General features: G+C 37.7%; 1 protein-coding gene across 1 annotated transcript; it reads left to right on the top strand.

Annotated features, from left to right (window-relative positions):
* Nucleotides 1–6,079: 6,079 nt before the first annotated feature.
* LOC100148752 (uncharacterized) lies at nt 6,080–22,883 on the top strand. The gene is made up of 7 exons (XM_087238273.1): nt 6,080–7,061; nt 7,379–7,426; nt 13,683–13,730; nt 15,523–15,681; nt 17,176–17,334; nt 19,553–19,657; nt 21,648–22,883. The coding sequence occupies exons 1-7, from the start codon at nt 7,052–7,054 to the stop codon at nt 21,917–21,919; spliced, it is 801 nt and encodes a 266-aa protein (XP_087094399.1). The 5' UTR covers nt 6,080–7,051; the 3' UTR covers nt 21,920–22,883.
* Nucleotides 22,884–23,216: the final 333 nt, after the last annotated feature.

Raw genomic sequence — 23,216 nt, 5'->3', positions numbered from 1 at the left:
TCGGTGATAAGTCTCGATTTCTCTTTGATAGTTCACACTGCACTGATAAAAAAAAATTACTCTTTGGATTTACTCATTTTGGTAGCAAACAATTGATCTAAGCTAAATTCAAACAAACAAATGTAATCTAAAGTTCAACGTAATTAGTTTGTTTAAATTGAGCCCGTATCAATTGTTTGTAATTACCTTAAAAAGATTTAGTAAATCAACTGAATAATTTTTTTCAGTGTGTGTATGATTGTCTCTGGCATAAAAAGGCACAGGTTTGTCTCTGATTCTGGGCATTTGTCTGCGATTTCACAAACAGCTTGTGAAAGCCAGAGGTCAAATCCTGCAATGTGAACTCCGCATTAAACATTCGTTGATTTTCAGCCTCATTCTTCCAGACAGATAGAAATCTTCATTACAAAAGTATTATGGCTGTCAGTAATAACATGTTAATGCATGCAATTATGCTGAAAAGGTTAAAGCTGCGGTCACACTGAACTTTTTTCTCCCATAAACTTCCATTCATACGCACGTGAATGTGTCAGACAGGAAACGCAGGGTCCTGCGTCAAGTTTTGCAGGTCGCTGTGGTGCAAAGTTCAAGGTTGTTGAACTCTGACCTGCGAAATCGCATCACTAGACTGCGTGAGACAAATCGAGAATTAAAACATGACCTCCTAGACAGAAATTTAAAACGTAAAGCAATTGCTACTGTCGTGCGGCGCTGCAAAAAGGGGTGGGTGTAAACAATAATATTAGACATTAAAAAAAGCGAGCGATTGACTGGCTTGCATGGTTCAGGATCTGTAGAGATACACATCGATGGATTTGCTCTTCAGTGTTTGGACTCTCAGTAATGACTTTAAACCACACTGAACTGAGCTAAACTGAACTGAACTTAAACACTAAAAACTGAACTACCCTGATGCAGTTTCTATGACCATTTATGTGAAGCTGCTTTGACACAATATACATTGTAAAAGCGCTATACAAATAAAGCTGAATTGAATTGATTGCTCCATGTTTTAAATCTCCGTCGTCACTCCTTTCCCCTAAAAATAAGACATAGAAAAACTTCTACCCAACCTCTACCCCCCCCCCATTCTCTAATACCCAAGTCAAACAATAACAAACAGGACAGCAATTAGCATGCCTCAGCAAACCACTGTTTATGTACACACGTTTGCTTGTATGTAGCTCTTCAGCAACAGTATCTTGATTTACTGATTTATTTTGTACCTATAAATGTAAATGATCTCTGACCTCTTTTGTTGTTGTTGTTATTTGTTTGTTTGTTCTTAGTTGTTGTTTTTTCAACCCAGGCTTATTCTTAAAATAATGGTCTAGAGACCACGAAATACGTCCTGGGAGGTACATATTTGTGCAGTTTTTGTTTTCTCGAATCCGCGATTGGCTGCTGTGTGCGCTTTTTCACATCTTAAACGTCTGTTTTTTCCATCGGAACTCATTTGACAGCATCATTTTAAACTGGATCAGCAGGTTTAAGAGGTCCAGATTTACAGCTTGCTGTAAGAATGGGTTTTAACCACAGCGGTTCAAACTGTAGCTCTGCCTAGTGACTAAAAACTGATCAGCATGATGGTAAACTGTACATTTCTAGTCAAACCATTCTACTGCAATCTGTCAAAAATGGAAATAAGTGCAGTATTACAATATGGAACAATTAAATGTTGATGTTAAATCAAAAGTAATTCACAAATATTTGAAAATTGGATGGTTTAATAACTATAATTCTTTAAGGCTACAACTGAATTAATTACAAAATAACTGTATAATATAATTAAATATGAAATGATAAAGCATATGATATAAACTGTACAGAGCTTAAATGTAATATTAAAATTACCGGAGGTTGAAGGAGAGACATAGGGGAGGGAGAGAGAGACAAAGAGAGCAGACCCAGAAGTTAGCCTGATTGCAGTAGAGTCAGAGAAGACTCCAGAGGAGGAGAGAAGCCAACACAATCTCACGGCAATTCGTAACTTTTTCATTTAGTGGCTAATTCGTATGAATTCGTACGATCTACTTCGTACAATTTAGTACGATTTGCTTATCCCCCAATGACGGTTGGGGTTAGGGGTGGGGTCAGGTGCGACGCCTCCTTTTTAAAATCGTACCATTTCGTACGACTGAACTCATACGAATTCGTACAAATTAGCCACTAAACTGGCAAATTGTAAAATACTTGCGTTTTCTCGTGAGATCAGGCTGGAGGAGCAGAGCAGGAGAGAAGCAGACCAGGAAAGGACAAGTCAGGAAAAAAAGACAGAGCAAATTTTTACACCTTTTTTGTATCTTTCTTGAACATGTGACTAAAGCCCAAATGCTGAGACATTAAAACTGACCAATCAACATGTGGCCACATCATAAAACCCCCGAAGTCCACATACCAGGCCCTGATCTCATCAGTATCTGTCTTTGGAGTCGGTATGGACCTTCTTTGGTGAAAGACATGCTTTTCCATGTAAACAAATGCATTTGATAATTTAGACTCTTACAATACCAAATATTTCCAGGACATCGGTGACAAGTTTGCATTTCTTTGAGAAATTAAGATGAAAAATGACTGGAATTCCTAGGTAAAGATAAGAGATGTACTTTCCTCGACTGCTGATGTGCTTGACAGGTTTGACATTTATTGTCTTTGCTGTGCAGTTATTGTATATAAAGTTGAAGTCAAAATTATTCCCACTTTAGTTTTTTGTTTTTTTCTTTTTTCAAATATTTACCGAATGATGTTGAACAGATTCAGGAATTTTTCACAGTATTTCCTACAATATTTTTTTCTTCTGAAGAAAGTCTTTTTTTTTTTTCGTTAGAATAAAAGCAGTTTTAAAAATACTAAGGTCAATATTATTAACCCCTTTAAGCAATAATAGTTTTGAATTGTCTCCAGAACAAATTATACAATGAATTGCCTAGTTACCCTAATTTGCCTAATTAACCTATTTAACTAGATATTTCTTTCCCAGAAAAGGGTTGCGGCTGGAAGGGCATCTGCTGCGTCAAAACTTGCTGGATAAGTTGGCAGTTCATTCCGCTGTCGCGACCCCGGATTAATAAAGGGACTAAGCCGAACTAGATATTCCAATCTACCCCCACGCCATCTAGATCTGATGATCACCTTTACAGAATAAATGAACCTCTTCAACCAAGATAGGAGGAGGAGGGGGCTCTTCTGCAGGAACAGGTTCTGTGGAGAGAGGAGGGGTTTTAGAAGGACATGTTAAAGGAAGGGTGTATCTTGTACTCTAGGTTACAGAGTTGATCGACTCGATGATAGGGAAGGAACCAATGAAGCTGGAACTTAGCTTTTTACAGGGCTGTCGGAGACGCATACGCCAAGTAGACAACCAGACGCTCTGGCAAACCTCGAAGTTAAGCATATGGGAACGATGTTGATCTGTGTCATTTTTCCGTCTACATACAGCCCGCTGGAGATGGTAATGAGCTCCCAGACCTCCTTGCTCTATCAGAACCAGTAGTTGATGGCCGATGTCAGGTGGTTCCCACGACCATGGAAGAAGAGGAGGCTGTTAACCAAGTATGCACTGGAGGGGTGTGAGTCTAGTGGCAGGATGGCACAAGGAGTTTTACGCACACTCTTTCCAGCTGGCTTCAGGAGTTCTGATGACTGCTGCAGAAAGATCGTAAGAATCGCCTCACCTCCTGGATCTTACGTTCAGTCTGTCCATTCATCTGGGGATGATAGCAGTTCTGTGCTGGTATTAATTTTCACACTGTTCTATGTATTATGTATATGCTGTAGCAGACTTGTGTAGCAATTCTGAGAAGAAAACAATCGGGTTGTTTGTGTGCAAAATATTAATATGTAGATCAACCATTGCCAATATATGTTCTGTATTTAGAAAATGTCATGGAAGAAATAAGTGAATGAAGACAGCAGTACTTTCAGAATTGCAAATAGCCAAGATATGATTTTACCCCCTTATGAAAAATATCAGCTGATCAGATGGAGAGACATTTCAGCAGAAGATCACATGACAGGTTTAGCAGAGAAATAACCTACTCAAAAACAGTCACATGGACAACACTTGTTTACATGTTTCATAACTGTCTCATTGTTGAGGTGAAAAAACACCCAATCATGTATGCTCTGCAGAATTCCTCGTTCTGTAAAATGACTGGAATTCCTAGGTAAAGATAAGAGATGTACTTTCCTCGACTGCTGATGTGCTTGACAGGTTTGACATTTATTGTCTTTGTGGTGCAATTATTTTATATAAAGTTGAAGTCAAAATTATTCACCCCTCTATATATATATATATATATATATATATATATATATATATATATATATATATATATATATATATATATATATAATTTCTTTATCAAATATTTCCCAAATGATGTTTAACAGATTCAGGAATTTTTCACAGTATGTCTGATAATATTTTTTCTTCTGGAGAAAGTCTTATTTGTTTTATTTCGGCTAGAATAAAAGCAACTTTTAACTGTTTAAACCCATTTTAAGATCAATGTTATTAGCCCCCCTTAAGCTATATTTGGTTGTAATTGTCTACAGAACAAACCACTATTTGACTTGTCTAATTACCCTAACTTTACCCTAATTAGCCTAATTTAGCATTAAAATGTCTGAATACTAGTATCATGAAGAATATCTTGTCAAATAGTATGTGCTGCCATCATGGCAAAGATAAAAGAAATCAGTTATTAGGAATGAGTTATTAAAACTATTATGATTAGAAATGTGTTGAAAAATATATTCTTTCTGTTAAACTGAAATTGGGAAAACATATACAGGAGGGGGCGAGGCAGTGGCGCAGTAGGTAGTGCTGTTGCCTCAAAGCAAGAAGGTCGCTGCTTCGCTGGTTTAAACCTTGGCTCAGTTAGCGTTTCTGTGTGGAGTTTGCTTGTTCTCCCTGCCTTCGCGTGGGTTTCCTCCGGGTGCTCTAGTTTCCCCCACAGTGCAAACACAAGCGGTACAGGTGAATTGTATAGGCTAAATTGTCTGTAGTGTATGTGTGTGTGTGTAAATGTGTCTGTGATTGTTTCCTAGAGATGGGTTGCGGCTGGAAGGGCATCCGCTGCGTAAAAACTTGCTGGATAAGTTGGCGGTTCATTCCGCAGTGGCGACCCCGGATTAATAAAGGGATTAAGCGGACAAGAAAATGAATGAATGAATGAATATACATGAGGGCTAATAAATCAGGAGGGCCAATATGCCTTACTTAACTGTATTTAGCTTTAGGTTGGACTATTAATTATACAAAATATTTAACATGAAAAAACACAGATCTGCTGAGAGAATGAAACAGACATCAGCGTCCATCTTTTTTTTACACTATGTTTTTTCTACAGCAGGTGTCAAGTGGTGAATGTTATTCAGGACTGAGATCAACAGGAAACAAATTAAAACAAGTGAATCTTATGTTATTTAAAGTCAGCAATGTTGTCATTCAGCTTGAGTTTGGTTAGTAATGATTCAGCTTAGTTCAATTCAGCAGCAAAAACTACAGTAGTCAACATTTGAAGTGGATCACAACCTTTCATTAAAGTTGTCCTAAAACTATTGAACAACTTCCATTCTTGTCTTAAGAGAATTATGAAATAATTTAGATCCACTTCAAATGTTGAATACTGTCTACACTGCACAAATGCTTTTCTTTCTTAGAGTTTTCATCTCATTTCTAGTCTAAATATCTACAAATCTTTTAATCTGGAAGCATTTTATAAACACGCTAAAGTTTTTGTTTTGTTTTCAGAAATAATGATTGAAAATTAAGCGAGCTTCTCCTTAAAACAAGCTCAATATTCTGTCAATGTGGTGGGTGAGATAATCTTATTTTAATGAAAACAAGTTTATTCGGCTAACTCACTTTTCACTTATTGTTTCCCAAAACAAGACATCATTTTTGCTTCTCTACAAAAAAAATTCTTGATTTAAGAGTGTTTAGATATTTGGACTTAAACACAAGACAAAAACACTCTCAGTTAGAAAAGCATTGATATAGCGCTGCTGCAAAAATCCAATACAGAACCAGAGAGATTCTGCACAATCTGTCAGCAGTGTCTTAAGGCAGCTCATCTGACACTTGTCCTCCCTAATTAACCAACTGTAACCAATATGAGTGGGCAAATGCTCACATTTGATGATGTCTGGCACTTTGGAGAGGTAATGTCAGCATTGTGAATCGAATAGTCACAATAGGGGTGGGATTATGGTATGGGTGGGTATATGATATGAACAATGAACACATCAGCATGTATTGATGCTATTTTAAATGCTTAGAGATCCCGTGAGGTTCATTATTGAGCCATTTATCCACAAACATGTTGCAGCATGATCATGCACGGTCACATCTGAAAGTTGAAAACATCACAGTTCTTTCCTAGCCAGCTTATTGACCAGATAATGGCACCCATTGAGCATGTTTGGGATGCTCTTGATTTGCCTATACGACAGTGTGTTCCAGTTTCAGCCAATATCCAGCAACATTGCAATGCCACGGAAAAGAAGGTGACCATACCTGCCAACATTCATCTCTGAAAATCCCGTAGACCGGGGGTGGGGGACGTCTAGGTGTCCCAGTACTGTGCAGATACATCACAGGATGTCTTTCAAAAAAAGAGTAGGAGTTTAACCCCGGCATCCTGGCCAGGGGGGATGCCTGGTCAGTACTATCCACTGAGTTTCTGGCTGTGATCGAATCTTGTACCAAATTTGGGGGGTGTTATAAAAATGGGGGGAGGGGGGTGAAATTACAGGACTTTTTCGGGAGGAATAACATAACGAGAGATGGGTCTGAAATATGGGAGACTCCCGGGAAAAACCAGAGTATTGGATAACTACGATACACAACCTGATTGACTATGTGAGGGAGATGTGTTGTATTGTGTGACTGATAAACACGCACACACACACGCACACACACACACACACACCCCATTCCATCCTATTTACTGTTTGATATACTTGCAAATGCTTTCAGTTTGTCTTATTCACTTCACAAACTCATACAAACACTGACAGCCTCTGAGTGACTGCAGGAGACACAATGGCATCAGGTCAGTATCACTTCATTTAATATAACAGTTAAATGCTACAGATTAAAACTAAATAATTCAATTCTATACTAGTCCTGATGAATGGCAGCATCAAAACACATGCAATAATTCATTCAACATTTTTATTTTGGATAAATTCTTATTTCCAAAATCTGCTTTTACTTCGGTCACCATTACAGTGATCTGTGTTTGTTTTATTTGAGCTTTTGACTTCACGACATTAGTTTTCCTCTTGTGGTGTGATTATAAAGCCTGTTTGTTATTGGCTATAGAAATCAGATTGCATTATTTTCTGGATGAGATCTTGTGTATTTCAGAAATTGCAGGAGTCCTGGGTGACCTCTCTGATTCCAGCTGTTGTTCAGGTGAGAGAGATCCTCATACAAATGTGCTTTTGCTAGACTTTTGATTTGACTAGAATGAACTGAGAGAATTCAGACAAATATGAGAGAACACACACTCATGACTGAATTAAAATCCACGTTAAATTGAGCGTCCACAATAAAGTTGTATGAACTAATGAATTTTAAAACTGTAATTATCTTCAGCTTTAATAACGCTTGTTTGTGCACATGGGTGCCTTCGTGGGTCACTTTAGATTGGCAATTTTGTGCAAGCTACATGCCAACGTATTATCATTTCAGTATTAGCAGGTTGTCTGCTTAATATCACACTGCCCAAACAACCTTCTCCTGACTTTAAGAAACTTAGCAAGTTCATGTCTACTTAAACTGATGCTAACACACTTACAGTACTCTAATGAGGATTAGTTGACATGTGCAGGTAGTTGCAAAGTAACATACAGCTGAAGTCGGAATTATCAGCCAATTAGCCACATATTGCCAATGAGCCTGGGTTGCAAATTCGAAGAGACAAATGTTTGGCTGTTTTCTCCAAATGTAGGAGTGAAAGATCAAGCATACTGTCGAAAGAGTTCAGAGACCCAAATGGCACTTTTGGTTATGTAGATAATAGGGGCAGTTTCCCCCACAGCAGTTTGAGCAAATCACCAGTGTTAGGGGGAACACATTACAAGTAACTTGAAAAAACATAATAATATTACAATCCCAAGTAATGCATTACTTAGAAAAATCACAGTATATGTGTGGCAAGGAAGTATAGCATAAGGATAACTGGAAAAGTCAAACACATAAAGGTAAATTACCAGTGCAAGAAGCACAAATACATTTAAACTACACCACATACTATAGTATTATTCTCCAAAGAGAAGCAATGAGACATGGAAAAATTAAATTCTTTATTAACAATGCAATTATCTAAAGGCCATAAATAGTGTGAAACTTCCACTGAACTTCCAAGATTAAGCAAACTTCAACAGCAAGAAATAGCTACACGTTATTTTAATATTACCCAGCTAACAGGGAACGTTCCCAGAACATTCACTAACGTTTTTTAAAAGTTGTGGAAATGTTAGCACAAAACGTTATCAATAGATTGTTTTTAGAAGGGTCCATAACGTTAACGTTCTTGTAACGTTGTAAAAAAAAAGTTCTTAGAACAAAGTTCTCTGGACGTCTTCAGAACGTTATTTGTACTTCATAAACGTCATAATGTTGATGGAAAACGTTCTTAGAATGAAGTTCTCGGAGTGTCTTCAGAACGTTATTTGTACTTCATAAACGTTGTCATAATGTTGATGGAAAAAGTTCTTAAAATGTTATATTTTTGTGGAAATTTAAGTTTTGAAAACGTTGTAACAACATTATCCTAACCATAAAAAAAGTTCTAGCAACATTTAGCAAACTGGACATTTCGACGTTCTTGGAACATTCCAAATAAACGTTCTTAGAACTTTATATTTTGGTGGAATTTTAGGTTTTAGGAACGTTGTAACAACGTTATCCTAACCATAAAAAACGTTCTAGCAACATTAAGCAAACTGGACATTTCAACATTCTTGGAACGTTACAGATAACGTTATGAGAACGTTCTTACAACCTAAATTTGTTAGCTGGGTAGTTTGAAAGTACAACTTCACTTGGTATTCGTTCTGTTAAATCTATAATGCTGTGTTCACACCAGACGCAGAAGAAGCGTGTTAAGTCAATGCAAAGGCATGAAGTGACATCTTGCGAGGGCCAGGGGTTGAGGGTCATCAAGATCTAACTGAGCTCAAACTCCCCTCTCGCCAAGCAAACGGGAGGGAGCCCAGAGCTTGAAGATCTCATAAGATCAGAGCTCACTCCAGGGACAGCATATCAAACAAGCTTTAAAATCAATCATCAGCTCAGTGTGAAACTTCCAAGAAACTTCCCTGCCTTAAACATCCATGGAATGCATTACTAGATGTTGTTTCACACCTACATCTAATATGCAAATTAATCAACTTTTTACTTAATACGTAGCCTGCTACTCTTCAGTTTTTTTTTTAAAGAGCGAAAAACAAGAACTGTAAGCATAAGTAGCCCAGGGCACATATTTCTAATGAGCTGAGGTTGCAAATTTCGAAGAGACAAATGTTTGGCTGTTTTCAGAGTGAAAGATCAAGCATACTGTCGAAAGAGTTCAGAGACCCAAATGACACTTTGGGTATTTAGTAGGGATGTAACGGTATCAGAATTTCACGGTACGGTAATACCTCGGTATGAATGTCACGGTACGGTATTTATTGAATCATTTACAGGAAAAAACAAAACTTATGAAAATACTCCAAAAAAGTGCCAAAAGTGTCAATGACATACAAATTAGCCATCTATCTGTAAGCTTTGAAACAGGAACTTCAATTTTAATAACAAAAAATTATTAAACCATGTAAAAACAATAAAGTTTCAATTTAGTATTGTTGAAAACTCATCACATTCAACATTTAATCACACTCAGCCCATCTACACAGATGAGAGCTCTGCTAGTCGGACTTCTCATCAAGCATCTCCCGCTGGATCTAATCTCACTATATTTATTAAACGGGATATTTCATTCATCTTGTTGTCTTTATCTAACGACATATTCCCTGACTTTGGTCATTGGAATCTATTACTTGTTCTCAGGTAACGTGTTTTGGCTGAGTGCAAAGATAAGTTAATGATTAATGTAACCACGTACATTCTGTATATTGACTGATCGCTTGCCTTTATTTCCTATAATGTATAAACTTATTGTATGTTATACTTTTAAAATGGCCATTATCGATTATTAAAACTGATATTCAGCAAAAGAGAGGCTGTGTTTCGTATTTTCACTGAAATTGAAAGGAGGCAGTTGTTATCGGCTCCGTTTTGTTATAAATATCCACAGTGAAGATGACGCTCATCTTATGCAGCACGACGCCTCAACATGTCTGTTGTCTAAGTTGCTAATATTAAAATGAAAATAGGCAGTTCCTTATATCATGTTTACATTTTATTGTTGATAAAGTGAAACAACGAAGCCAGGGTGATGTGAATGAAGTTATAAAGTACATTGTTCCCTTTGAAGATTTACCCGTGTCCTCGGTATAGTCTGCTTTTCCATATCAAACTGAGAAGAAGAGACTGCAGCCTTGATCAAACTTGCGAAGTCTGAACTTACAAGGAGAGGATGCAGGACTGGACTGTGCGTGTTAGGCTACTTAATATTCAGGAAAAGCCCCAATCAGAGAGGCGAACGTCTGCAGCCCCGCCTCCGTTTTCAGGTGTCTCAGTTTTCCATTATCCACACTGAGACATTATCCACACATTTCGAAACGCTCCGTTTTCGGCGCTCGGAGCTCTTTTCATCCCCGCTTCTAGCAGCACACTCCATTTCCGCATTACTGGATCTGTAGCGACAACAGACTGCAAGGGATGATGGTCAAGCATGGGCTGATGGGTATTGTAGTTTTTGCTACCTCCCGTTCCCGCCTAAGCAAATTTTCTCAGAAGACCTATAGTTTTACCGAGTCATGCGACTTCGGTAATATCGAAAAAAATTAATATTGCGGTATGACGGTATTTACAATACCGTTACATCCCTAGTATTTAGATAATAGGGGCAGTTTCCCCCACAGCAGTTTGTGCAAATTACCAGTGTTAGGGGGAACAGATTACAAGTAACTTGAATTAACATAATAATATTACTATCACAAGTAATGTTTACTTAAACAATCACAGTATAAGTGTGGCAAGGAGGCATAGCATAAGGATAAATGGAAAAGTCAAACACAGAAAGAAAAATTACCAGTGCAAGAAGCACAAATACATTTAAACTACACCACCTACTATAGAAACTTTTACAAATCACTGAGAGCCTCTGAGTGACTGCAGGAGACACAATGGCATCAGGTCAATATCAATTCATTTAATATGACACTTACAAACTACAGATTAATACTAAATAATTCAATTCTATACTAGTCCTGATGAATGGCAGCATCAAAACACATGCAATAATTCAACGTTTTTATTTCTAATACATTTTTGAAATTGTTGTTTGCTAATTTCAGCTTGGCGCAAGAGTTGTTTTGATGTTTTGCACCACGCTGTTTAAATAGCAAATGCATTAGTGCTCATTTGTGCACCCATAGGCGTTCTAGTCTAAAAAGGAAGGCATTCTGTGGCGCATTGCTATTTTGAGAAACTATAATAGATTTTTCAATACACCAGAACAAAGCCCGTTTATTGTCCAGTGCAGAGCGCGTTAGTTGTGAGCCTCGCTTACGCCTGTTTCACACCGCAAGCGTCAGCGGCGCGTGAGGAGAGCGTGAGCAGCTCGTATGTCGAGCAGTAGCAGCACGCAGGCGTTTGCCTTTCACACCAGCTGCGTCTGCAGCGCGCAGCTCTTCGGCAGCTGCCGCAGAGATCAACCTATCTCTGTCTATTCTATCTAGTTACCCATGTCTCTCTATATACAAATACACTTTTTAAACTTTTCATCTGCACCAAGGCCCCTCCTATGCTGTTTCTTTAACCGGCAAATGTTTATTTTACAAATTTTATAGATCAAATAGTACTGTATGCTTCTCAAGCTAACTTATATGAGAAGTGTCTACAGTCAGAGGACAATCGCCTGTGATGTCATGTCATTTGTTTTTTATTATCAGGTTGCTGTAGACCTAGTTATAATAATATTTATACAATATAGTTATAATAATATTTATACATGATCAAACTAGTGTTACTTTCTCCGCTTCAGTGATGTCCAGCGGCAAAATAACAGCTCGTTAATTCATGCTCGTGCAGAGGATGAGACGGACAAAAGTAACCAATGCAGGCCATTCTTTTACTTGTTTTCGTGTTGTCAGATTCACAGTGCAAACAGCTCCCGGTAGGAATAACTCGAGTGAACATAAAACAAAGCCGATTAAAACTTTCTTCCTCTGCTCAGCTGCACAGAACACAGCGAGTTAACATCATCCAGCATGCGTGCCGAACTACACTACCCACAATACACTTCGCCATGGACTACAAATCCCGTAAATATTCTGTTTCCCCTCTCCTACAACACTAGTGTGCAACTTAAGCAAAACTGATACTAAAATTGTTTTACATTTGGTTTTGTAGTTCGGGCCTAAATAAATGTTTGTTGCCGTTTTAAATCGTTTTAAGTTAATTTGAATGACTATATATAAACCATTTGACATTATTAACGCATTTATTGGGTAAAATTGCTACTTTTTACTGTCATTCAATGTGTTTTAGTCATTATTAATGCACTGTCACTTTATTTGAGCGTGAGCAGCGCGTCAAAAATAGACTCAGCGCCGAAACTATCGCTGCACTGCTGCTTCGGCGACGTTCACGCCTCGCTCTGACGCGCTGCTGCTGCGTGCGGTATGAAAACTCTAATCTGTTAACATGGACGCGGAAAACACACAGGCTGCTCACGCTCTGCTCACGCGCCGCTGATGCTTGCGGTGTGAAACAGGCGTTACACTGCTTAATTCACACAAGATGTAGAGCAATACGCAAACATCTTTACATATGAAAAAAAATATTAGATATTAAGGGTATATATAGGATATATATAGGATATAATAAGGATATATATAGGATCTAAATATAAAGGAAAAAAATTGATTATATGAAGGATATAAAGGATTAAAATATTACAAAACATATTATTTTTTTAGCCTACATAAATATAAAAAGCATGCTTTCATGCCTTCTTCATCTCGGGGGCTTTTTCAGTTTTTTTGTGAAAATCTGCTTTTGTATAATGTTATTATTATTAGCAGTATGATTTATTATATCCATATTTATATTTGCTTCATTAAAAGCAAGCTTAGATTTGTCCACCTGTCAGGTTTCAGACCATATGGGGCACAGCATGTGTATTTGGATATAACTCAGTTGTTTGAGCACACTTCGTTATTGTTGTTTATTTATTTTTTTGCTGGAAATTAGAACTGAATTTAGAAATAGTTTTGACACAAATCTTTGCGCCTAACAAACGGCGCAAAGCAGATTTTTCTGTCCTTTTATTAGCAAAAGTGGATTCTGACACGCCCCTGTGCTTTGCGCTTTGCACGTGGATTGTTAAAACAGAGCCCTAGATGTTCCATTACAGTGATCTGTGTTTGTTTTATTTGAGCTTTTGACTTCACGACATTAGTTTTCCTCTTGTGGTGTGATTATAAAGCCTGTTTGTTATTGGCCATAGAAATCAGATTGCATTATTTTCTGGCTGACATCTTGTGTATTTCAGATATTGCAGAAGACCTGGACGACGTCTCTGATTCCAGCTCTTGTTCAGGTGAGAGAGATCCTCAAACAAATGTGCTTTTGCTAGAATTTTGATTCGACTAGAAAGAACTGAGAAAATTCAGACAAATATGAGAGAACACACACTCATGACTGAATTATAAGCCACGTTAAATTAAGCATCCACAATAAAGTTGTATGAATTAATGAATTTTAAAAACTGTAATTATCTTCTGCTTTTATAACGCTTGTTTGTGCACATGGGTGCCTTCGGGAGTTGGGGTGTTTCATCGAGATCTACCTGAGTGTGAAACTTCCACAAAACTTCAATGCCTTAAACATCCATGGAATGCATTACTACATATTATGTTTCACACTTACATCTAATATGCAAATTAATCAACTTTTCACCGCTTAATACGTAGCCTGCTACTCTTCAGTACTTTTCAAAGGGCAAAAAACAAGAACTTTAAGCATAAGTAGCCCAGGGCACATATTTCTAATGAGCTGAGGCTGCAAATTCAAAGAGACAAATGTTTGGCTGTTTTCAGAGTGAAAGATCAAGCATACTGTCGAAAGAGTTCAGAGACCCAAATGGCACTTCGGGTATTTAGATAATAGGGGCAGTTTCCCCCACAGCAGTTTGTGCAAATAACCAATGTTAGGGGGAACACATTACAAGTAACTTGAATTAACATAATAATATTACAATCCCAAGTAATGCTTTACTTAAACAATCACAGTATAAGTGGGGGGTGTTCATCAAGACTTACCTGAGCTCAAACTCCCCTCTCACCATACAAACGGGAGGGAGCCCAGAGCTTTAAGATCTCAAAGCTCAGAGCTCACTCCCAGGACAGCTTGTCAAACAAGCTTTTCAATCAATCATCAGCTCAGTGTGAAACTTTCAAGAAACTTCCATTCCTTAAACTGTGCAGTTTAGCTCCAACACTAATCAAACACCTGATCCAGCTAATCAAGCTCCTACTAGATATACTAGAAACCTCCTGGCATGTGTGTTGAAGCTGGACCTAAACTCATGACCGAGTTTGCACACTCCTGACCTAAGGTTACTGAAGTAAAAAAAACAGGCCTGTAAAGGAACAACGTTGTCAGTCAAGATCTCCTGCACTTTGTAGAACAAATAAAATTGCTGAAACATTTGTTTGGACATAAACAGCTAATGAAGTTTCAAGGTGTTGTGATGAGCGACAATACAATCTGAAAAGACTTAAAGGTCCTGCGAAATTAAAATAACAATTATTTTAATAATTTAAGCATTTAAGCTCAAGAAATGAATTATTTTTTCTAATATAGAGCTCTCTGGAGAACGTGAAAGCGCATCAAGACAACAACAAGGTTTGTCTGAGCTTGGGTCGACCATGGTTATTATAAGTATATATCACGGTGTAATGTCACGTCTGTCTTTAAAAAAAATGGCAGTTCCTTTGTTTTTATTCTCTTGCTTCTGCGAAGAATTCAGCTGCATGTCTAGCTCTGTCTTTTGGTACCCTTTGTCGTGCTAGGTACCTTTTGCAAAGGGTGCCCAAAAAGTGCTGCGGTTTGCTTTTAGGTACCCTTTGACAGTGGAAACGGCCATAAAAGCGTATCGAACCATACCATACCGTACCACTTGAAAACAGGTCATAAATAATACGTTTTTTCTTTTTGTGGACATTTTATTTCAGTGTTTCTCCTTTTTTAAGGAAAATTGTCTTCAATAAAAATGTGAATATTGAATTTATTTAATCAGTGTCAATCAAAAATTACTTGGTAAACTGTTTTGCACACATTTTATGTGAATATTCAGTCTAATTTGTTGCATTATCCTTAATTTAAACCAGAACAAGAAGACGGTGAGAAATCTGAAGCGGTGTCTGATGAGTCTCCGACCACAAAAGGAGGCAAAGGGGTACCAAAATCTCATCAACCAAAAGGTGGTGCAAAGGTCCCTGCTAAAAAGAAAGCACGCGGTCGAAAGGGTGCAAAAAAGAAACGTCCAGGTATATATTGCCAATTAAAAATCCACGTTCCTCTACACAACTCTATACTGTATATTGTGTCTAACACAGTGCATGAGTACACCACCTTTTGAAAATAATAATTTTTTGTTGTTAGTTTCAGTCTATTAGGTTTAAGGATGTTTATCAGCTAGTGTGGATTGGGGTGGGGTGGGGGGGGGGTGTTCATCGAGATCTACTTGAGTTCAAACTCCCCTCTTGCACTGCAAACGGGAAGGAGCCGAGAGCTTGAAGATCTCAAAGCTCAGAGCTCACTCCCAGGACAGCTTGTCAAACAATCATCACAATCAATCATCAGCTCAGTGTGAAACTTCCATGCCTTGAACTGGGCAGTTTAGCTCCAACACTAATCAAACACACCTGATCCAGCTAATCAAGCTCCTACTAGATATACTAGAAACTTCCTGGCATGTGTGTTGAAGCAAGTTGGAGCTAAACTCAGCCTGACACCGTCCCTCCAAGACTGAGTTTGTACACCCCTGACCTAAGGTAAGCGATGATCATAAATAGGGGCTTATTTTCAAGTAAAAAAAAAAAAAAAAAAAAACAGGCCTGTAAAGAAACCCCTTATTTTCAGTCAAGATCTCCTGCACTTTGTAGAACAAATAAAATTGCTGATACATTTGTATGGACATAAACAGCTAATGAAGTTTCAAGGTGTTGTGATGAGCGACAAAACAATCTGAAAAGACTTAAAGGTCCTGCAAAATTAAAATAGCAATTATTTTAATAATTTAATCATTTAAGCTCAAGAAATAAATAATTTTTTCAAATATAGAGCTCTCTGGAGAACGTGAAAGCGCATCAAGACAATAACAAGGTTTGCCTGAGCTTGGGTCGACCATGGTTATTATAAGTATATATTATTATGGTGTAATGTCACGTCTGTCTTTTAAAAAATGGCAGTTCCTTTGTTTTCATTCTCCTGCTTCTGCGAGTTTTGTTGGACTATTTCTCACTTGCCTTAGTCCACCCCAATTCAATAATCGGTCAGGAGTCAATTAATCAAAATCAATTAATTTATTTATCGAGCATAAGTGAATAAAGCGAAGGTCAGGATCCTGGGCTTTTGGGCAACTAAGCCACAGTTTACAGAGTAAACCAATTCAGTTCAGCTGCACATCTAGCTCCGTCTTTTGGTTCCCTTTGTCATGCTAGGTACCTTTTGCAAAGGGTGCCCAAAAAGTGCTGCGGTTTGCTTTTAAGTACCCTTTGACAGTGGAAACACGTATCGAACCGTAACATACCGTACCACTGGAAAACGGGTCATAAATAATAAGTTTTTCTTTTTGTGGACATTTTATTTCAGTGTTTCTCCTTTTTTTTTTTTTTTTAGGGAAATTGGCTTTGATAAAAAAATGTTAATATTGAATTTATTTAACCAGTGTCAATCAACAATTACTTATTAAACTGCTTTGCACCCATTTTATGTGAATATTCAGTCTAAATTGTTGCATTATCATTCATTTAAACCAGAACAAGAAGACGGTGAGAAATCTGAAGCGGTGTCTGATGAGTCTCCGACCACAAAAGAAGGCAAAGGGGTACCAAGATCTGATCAATCAAGTGATCCTGCACAGGTCCCTGATAAAGAGAAAGCACGCCGTCGAAAGGGTTCAAAAAAGAAACAACCAGGTATATATTGGCAATAAAAAATCCACTTTCCTCTACATAACTCTACAGTATATTGTATATTGTGTCTAATACAGTGCATGAGTACACCACCTTTTAAAAATAACAATGTTAATTTAGTCTGTTGTGTTTAAGGATGTTTATCAGCTAGTGTGCTCTAAAACAGTGACAAAAGGCACGTTTAGAAGATCTAAATCTGATATAAATATCCAAAGCTTGCAGTTTGTCACTTATGCCTAAATGAGTCAATGATTTTTGTTGATGTCACCTCCGTTTAAAATCTTCTGACCAATCAAATGCTCCCAGTATGTGACATGCCGGCTTCGTCTAAGAAACTTCTCATTTGCTGTGAGAATACCAAACTCTATTGCAGAGGTCACCAAACTTGTTCCTGGAGGGCCGGTGTCCTGCAAATTTTAGCTCCAACCCTAATCAAGCACACCTGAACAAGCTAATCAAGGTCTTACTAGGTATACTTGAATCATCCAGTTGTGTCGAGGCCAGTTGGAGCTAAACTCTGCAGGGACACCGGCCCTCCAGGACCGAGATTGGTGACCCCTGCGCTATTGGCTGTTTTTTTTTAAAGACGAGGGGCTACTCTACTATTCATGTACGGAGATTACACCAAACATTAAATTAAAAAATGCCCATTTAAAAGCACTTCACAGGACCTTTAGTAGACTTTTAAAAATGTAAAGGGCCATGAAACGGGTGTTTTCACACTTTTAGTTTGAAAAAGTCAGGAAAGTGGGTGAGTCCAGCTCTGTTTAGGTGAGAGTGTCGAGTGGGGAAAGAGGTAAGGGCTTGCATAAAAATGGGAGTTTTCGGTTCGGTTTTTCATACTGGCAATACAAACAGACCCAGACAGGGGCTCTTTACATGGACATCAGTAATCAAATTATTTGCCAAATTCTTAATTTGTCAACTTTGTCAATAGTATTTTCATTCAGAAACATTTCCTGCATGCCCCCTATGACAAACAAGATATTTGATGTGAGGAACTGCTTTAAGAGTGTAGTTTTAATGCAATGTGATACCGCATGCTGTGTAGGAAAAAAAAACAAAAAAAACCTCTGCATTTCTCGGTAACTTAGATGTACTCTCTAGGTAACGTCAAAAAAAACGTATGTATAGACTATCCAGTCACAAAATGAAAATCCTACACGACGGTAATAGTTTGATTGCGGTGTTTACTAGTTTACACTTGGAGAGCAGCGATTACAAAGAATCTTTGGTCCATAATATTGTAGTGATATTAAAGTACTGAAAACTTAGTGACTAAATCATTGTGACTAAGGTCTTTCTATACTAACTAAAAGAACGACAAATCCAGATCTGACCATTTGCAGATGCGAAAAGCTCTAGGGTAAAAAAATGTTCCTTACAAACATATTTCTGTTGCATGTTAGCAGACCATTGTAATCCACATCTGAGTCCAGCTGCACTCTCATAGCGGGGAAATGAAAACAACACTTTTGTTGCAGCACATTTTCAAACAACACTGACGACCCGTGTCTCCAAACAATTCTTTTTCTTCCGTCTGAACCTTGTAACAGGTAAAAATAGTCTTCAGAGCTATCATGCATATTAATGAAGTTGCGCCTCATACACAATAGAGCGCGCTCATTGGTGGTCTGAAAAGACTTGGAAGTCTTTCTCATGAATTATTGCTGAAAGACGTCACGTTGTACCCGCCGGTACAAACAGCCAGTCTACATGCTGATATTCAGACAAGGATCTAATCGCCGTGACGTTGCTTCAACATTTATTTCCAAACCAGAGGAACGAACTTGCTCGAAATAACGCAAAAACAACCAATTTTCACTTGTTAGTGAGATATACATGTCCTAATAGTGTTTACACACATATATGACTGTCAGCATCTCAAATAATCTGTTTTGGTGTTTAGTGACGCATGAAATAATACATAATTACACTGATAGCAATTTGATGCATGTAGTCTAATACAGTGTTTCTCAACCACATTCCTGAAGGACGAGCTCTGCACATTTTCCAATCACACCTGATTCAGATCTCAGCTCATTTACAGAGACCGGAATACCTGTATTGGGTGTAACAGACCAAGGAGACATCTAAAAGATGCAGTGCTGGTGGTCCTCCAGGAACGTGGTTGAGAAACACTGCTCTAATAGGCACTGCAAATAAACCTTTGAATGTTGGATTTAATTAAACTGTTGTGAATCGTACTGTAAAATTATAGAAGCAGACCATGATGAAGATAAGGACGAAGAAGATGAGGACGATGATGATGACAGTGATCATGATAGAGTGGTGTATATTGGAGATAATCAGGATGAGGCCAATGGTAAGTATATGAATGAACACAAATGATCAACAATCTGTCATGTTTGTGAATCTGAATGTACCTTCATGTCCAGTGTGTTCAGTTATAAGCAAACAGCTGCTCACCTTCAGTGTAAAATGTGTACATTTGTTAAATGAATAGACCACATTTTTGAGAAACAAACAAACAAACGATTTCAGCTCCACTTAAGAGTTTTGTATTTTCTTTTTTTGTGAAATTTATTGGCAACTTCAGGAAGAAAAGTTTAAAGCTTGTCTGATTGTGAGGGTTTCTTAGGAATCGACATGAAACAATGGCCCATTTCCACTGAGTGGTACAGTATGGTAGGGGTTGGTCACCTTCATCAGGCTTGCATTTCGACTGCCAAAAGGGTACTAATGAGTGGGCGTGGTGTGACAAAGTTTTAGACAGTGTCATTTTTACTCAAGAAAATGTCTACAGTAAAGCTGTACGGGCCGTTCCAACCAACACAATCTCACGGCAATTCATAACTTTTTAAATTAGTGGCTAATTCGTATAAATTCGTTCGATCTAATTCGTACAATTTAGTACGATTTGCTTATCCCCCAATGACGGTTGGGGTTAGGGGTGGGGTCAGGTGCCACGCCTCCTTTTTAAAATCGTACCATTTCGTACGACTGAACTCGTACGAATTCGTATGAATTAGCCACTAAACTGGCAAAACGTAAAATACTTATGTTTTCTCGTGAGATCAGGCTGTTCCAACACAATCTCACAGAAATTTGTAACTTTTTCATTTAGTGGCTAATTCGTAAGAATTCGTACGATCTAATTCGTACAATTTAGTACGATTTGCTTATCCCCCAATGACGGTTGGGGTTAGGGGTGGGGTCAGGTGCCACGCCTCCTTTTTAAAATCGTACCATTTCGTACAACTGAACTCGTACGAATTCGTACGAATTAGCCACTAAACTGGCAAAACGTAAAATACTTAACGTTTTCTCGTGAGATCAGGCTGTTCCAACACAATCTCACAGAAATTTGTAACTTTTTCATTTAGTGGCTAATTCGTAAGAATTCGTACGATCTAACTTGTACAATTTAGTACGATTTGCTCATCCCCCAATGACGGTTGGGGTTAGGGGTGGGGTTATGTGCCACGACTCCTTTTTAAAATCATACCACTTCGTACGACTGAACTCGTACGAATTCGTACGAAATAGCCACTAAACTGGCAAAACGTAAAATACTTACGTTTTCCCGTGAGATCAGGCTGGCCGTTCACATATAAAGCGAGAATAAATATTCATTACTAACCTTTCCATCAACAGAATTTGATTATAACTGCAGTGCGAAATTGTCTACTGTAACGTCTGCAATTTATATAAAAATAAATAAATGCTACATATATGAACACATACAGACCCTTACAGTCTCCGATATGATACCAATTACAGAAAAACTACACACAGCATACATTTAGTCCTTATTTGGGTTCAAAAACGACATGAAATTGATGGGTTGCAGCTGGAAGGGCATCCACTGTGTAAAACATATGCTGGATAAGTTGGCAGTTCATTCCGCTGTGGCAACGGCAGATTAATAAGGAGACTAAGCTGAAAAGAAAATGAACGTATGAATATTAATTTGGCGTACTATACTTTTAAACAGTGATCTTCAGGTCTGTTGACAGATCAGTTCCAGTTTTGTCTTTGGTACTGACTGATCTAAAGTAACACATATATTACTGTAAAGCAGTGTTTCTCAACCACGTTCCTGGAGGACCACCAGCTCTGCACATTCTCCATGTCTCCTCAACTAAACACACCTGATTCAGATCATCAGCTCAGTAGCAGAGACAGAAAGGCCTGTACATGTAGTGTTGGTGGTTCTCTAGGAGCGTGGTTGAGAAACGCATGCTGTGAAGCATCCTATTGAAATTTTCAACATAAACGAGAGATCTGTGAACTCAATTATGCTGAGCGCTAAATATAAACTCACTGCTGTTGTGTTTACATCATGCTTTTAGCAGCCAAATGTAAAGAAGAGGAGATGCGCGCTGAGGAAGAGAACCAAAAACAGTGGAAGATGGCGAAGAAGGTGATGCTGGGAGCTGGTGTGGCAGCAGTAGTGGTGGGTGGTGCGGGTTTAGCGGTGGCTACAGGAGGAATGTCCATACTCGCCAAGCTTGCACTTGCTGCAGGTATAGGTGCAGCAAAACAATACAGAAACAAGAGCATTAAAAAAGCGAAAGAAAAAGAGAAAGAAAAAGAGAAAGAAAAAGAAAAGGAGAAAAAATGAAAAAAAATGTATTACTGTAAACATTTACTGCAGTAAATTTTGAACAACTGGGAAATAGGACATACTAGTTTTATGTATGACATGGTTTAATTTGACCACATACAGTTGAAGTCTGAATTATTAGCCTCCCTGTATTATTAACCCCCCCTGATTATTTTTTTGCCCTATTTCTGTTAAACGGGGAGCAGATTTCTTCAACACATTTCTAATCATAATAGCTTTAATAACTCATCTCTGATAACTGATTTATTTTCTCTTTGCCATGATGACAGTAAATAATATTTGACTAGATGTTTTTCAAGACACTTCTATACAGCTTAAAGTGACATTTAAAGGCTTAACCAGGTTAATTAGGTTAACAGGCAAGTTATTGTCTAAAAAATGGCTTGTTATGTAGACTATCGAACAAATATTAAAAGGGCTAATAATTTGACCTTAAAATAAAAAAAAAGTAAAACTTCTTTTATTCTTGCCGAATTAAAACAAATAAAACTTTCTCCAGAAGAAAAAATATTATCAGACATACTGTGAAAATTTTCTTGCTCTGTTAAGCATCATTTGGAAAATGTATTTAAAAAAGAGGAAACAATTTAAAGTGGGGCAAATAATTCTGACTTCAACTGTACATCATGTTGAATTACAGGTATATGAATGCTCTGTGTGTACGAAACACAAAAAGCTTTTAGTTTTGATAATATTGTGGTGGTTTCCTGAACAGAGACTAGTTTGTATCCGCTTTAAACACAGTATATATGTGTGTTGTATGTGTTTTTTTAATTCAGCAGTCTCATAACAGATCAAAGCATATGGCTGTTTTTAATTTGGCACATTCAGCACTGGTTATGTTGTATTCATTTCTGCTTTATGAACAGTAACATGAGGTGGTAGTTCTGATTCTTCTCTGTCTCCACAACGATGTTGATCCATATTATTTGTTTCAATTAAAAATATATATTAAACAGCAGCAAGTGTGTTGTCATTTTACTGAAGAAATGATCTACACTGAAACAAAAAGAGTTTTGCAAAATAGTTTCAAACAATTAATATGGACTGAATTGAAACAAGCAAACTAAACAAATTAAGTTGAGCATTATTCCATATAAATTCAGCCCATATAAAATGTTTTCAACCGTGTACCTTAGGAACTTTTAGTCAATCCAATGAATCACTTTATCCAGTGTATATATTTTAAGAACCATGACAATATACAATCACTGGCCACTTTATTAGGTATGTCTTACTAGTACAAGGGTTTGCCTTCAGAACTGCCTTAATCCTTCATGGCATAGAGTCAACA

Source organism: Danio rerio, chromosome 1, assembly GCF_052040795.2.
Source record: "Danio rerio strain M-AB ecotype USA chromosome 1, GRCz13ab, whole genome shotgun sequence".
Taxonomy (NCBI): domain Eukaryota; kingdom Metazoa; phylum Chordata; class Actinopteri; order Cypriniformes; family Danionidae; genus Danio; species Danio rerio.
The sequence above is the reverse complement of the archived record's forward strand: the minus strand, read 5'-3'. Positions and strand labels throughout refer to the sequence as shown.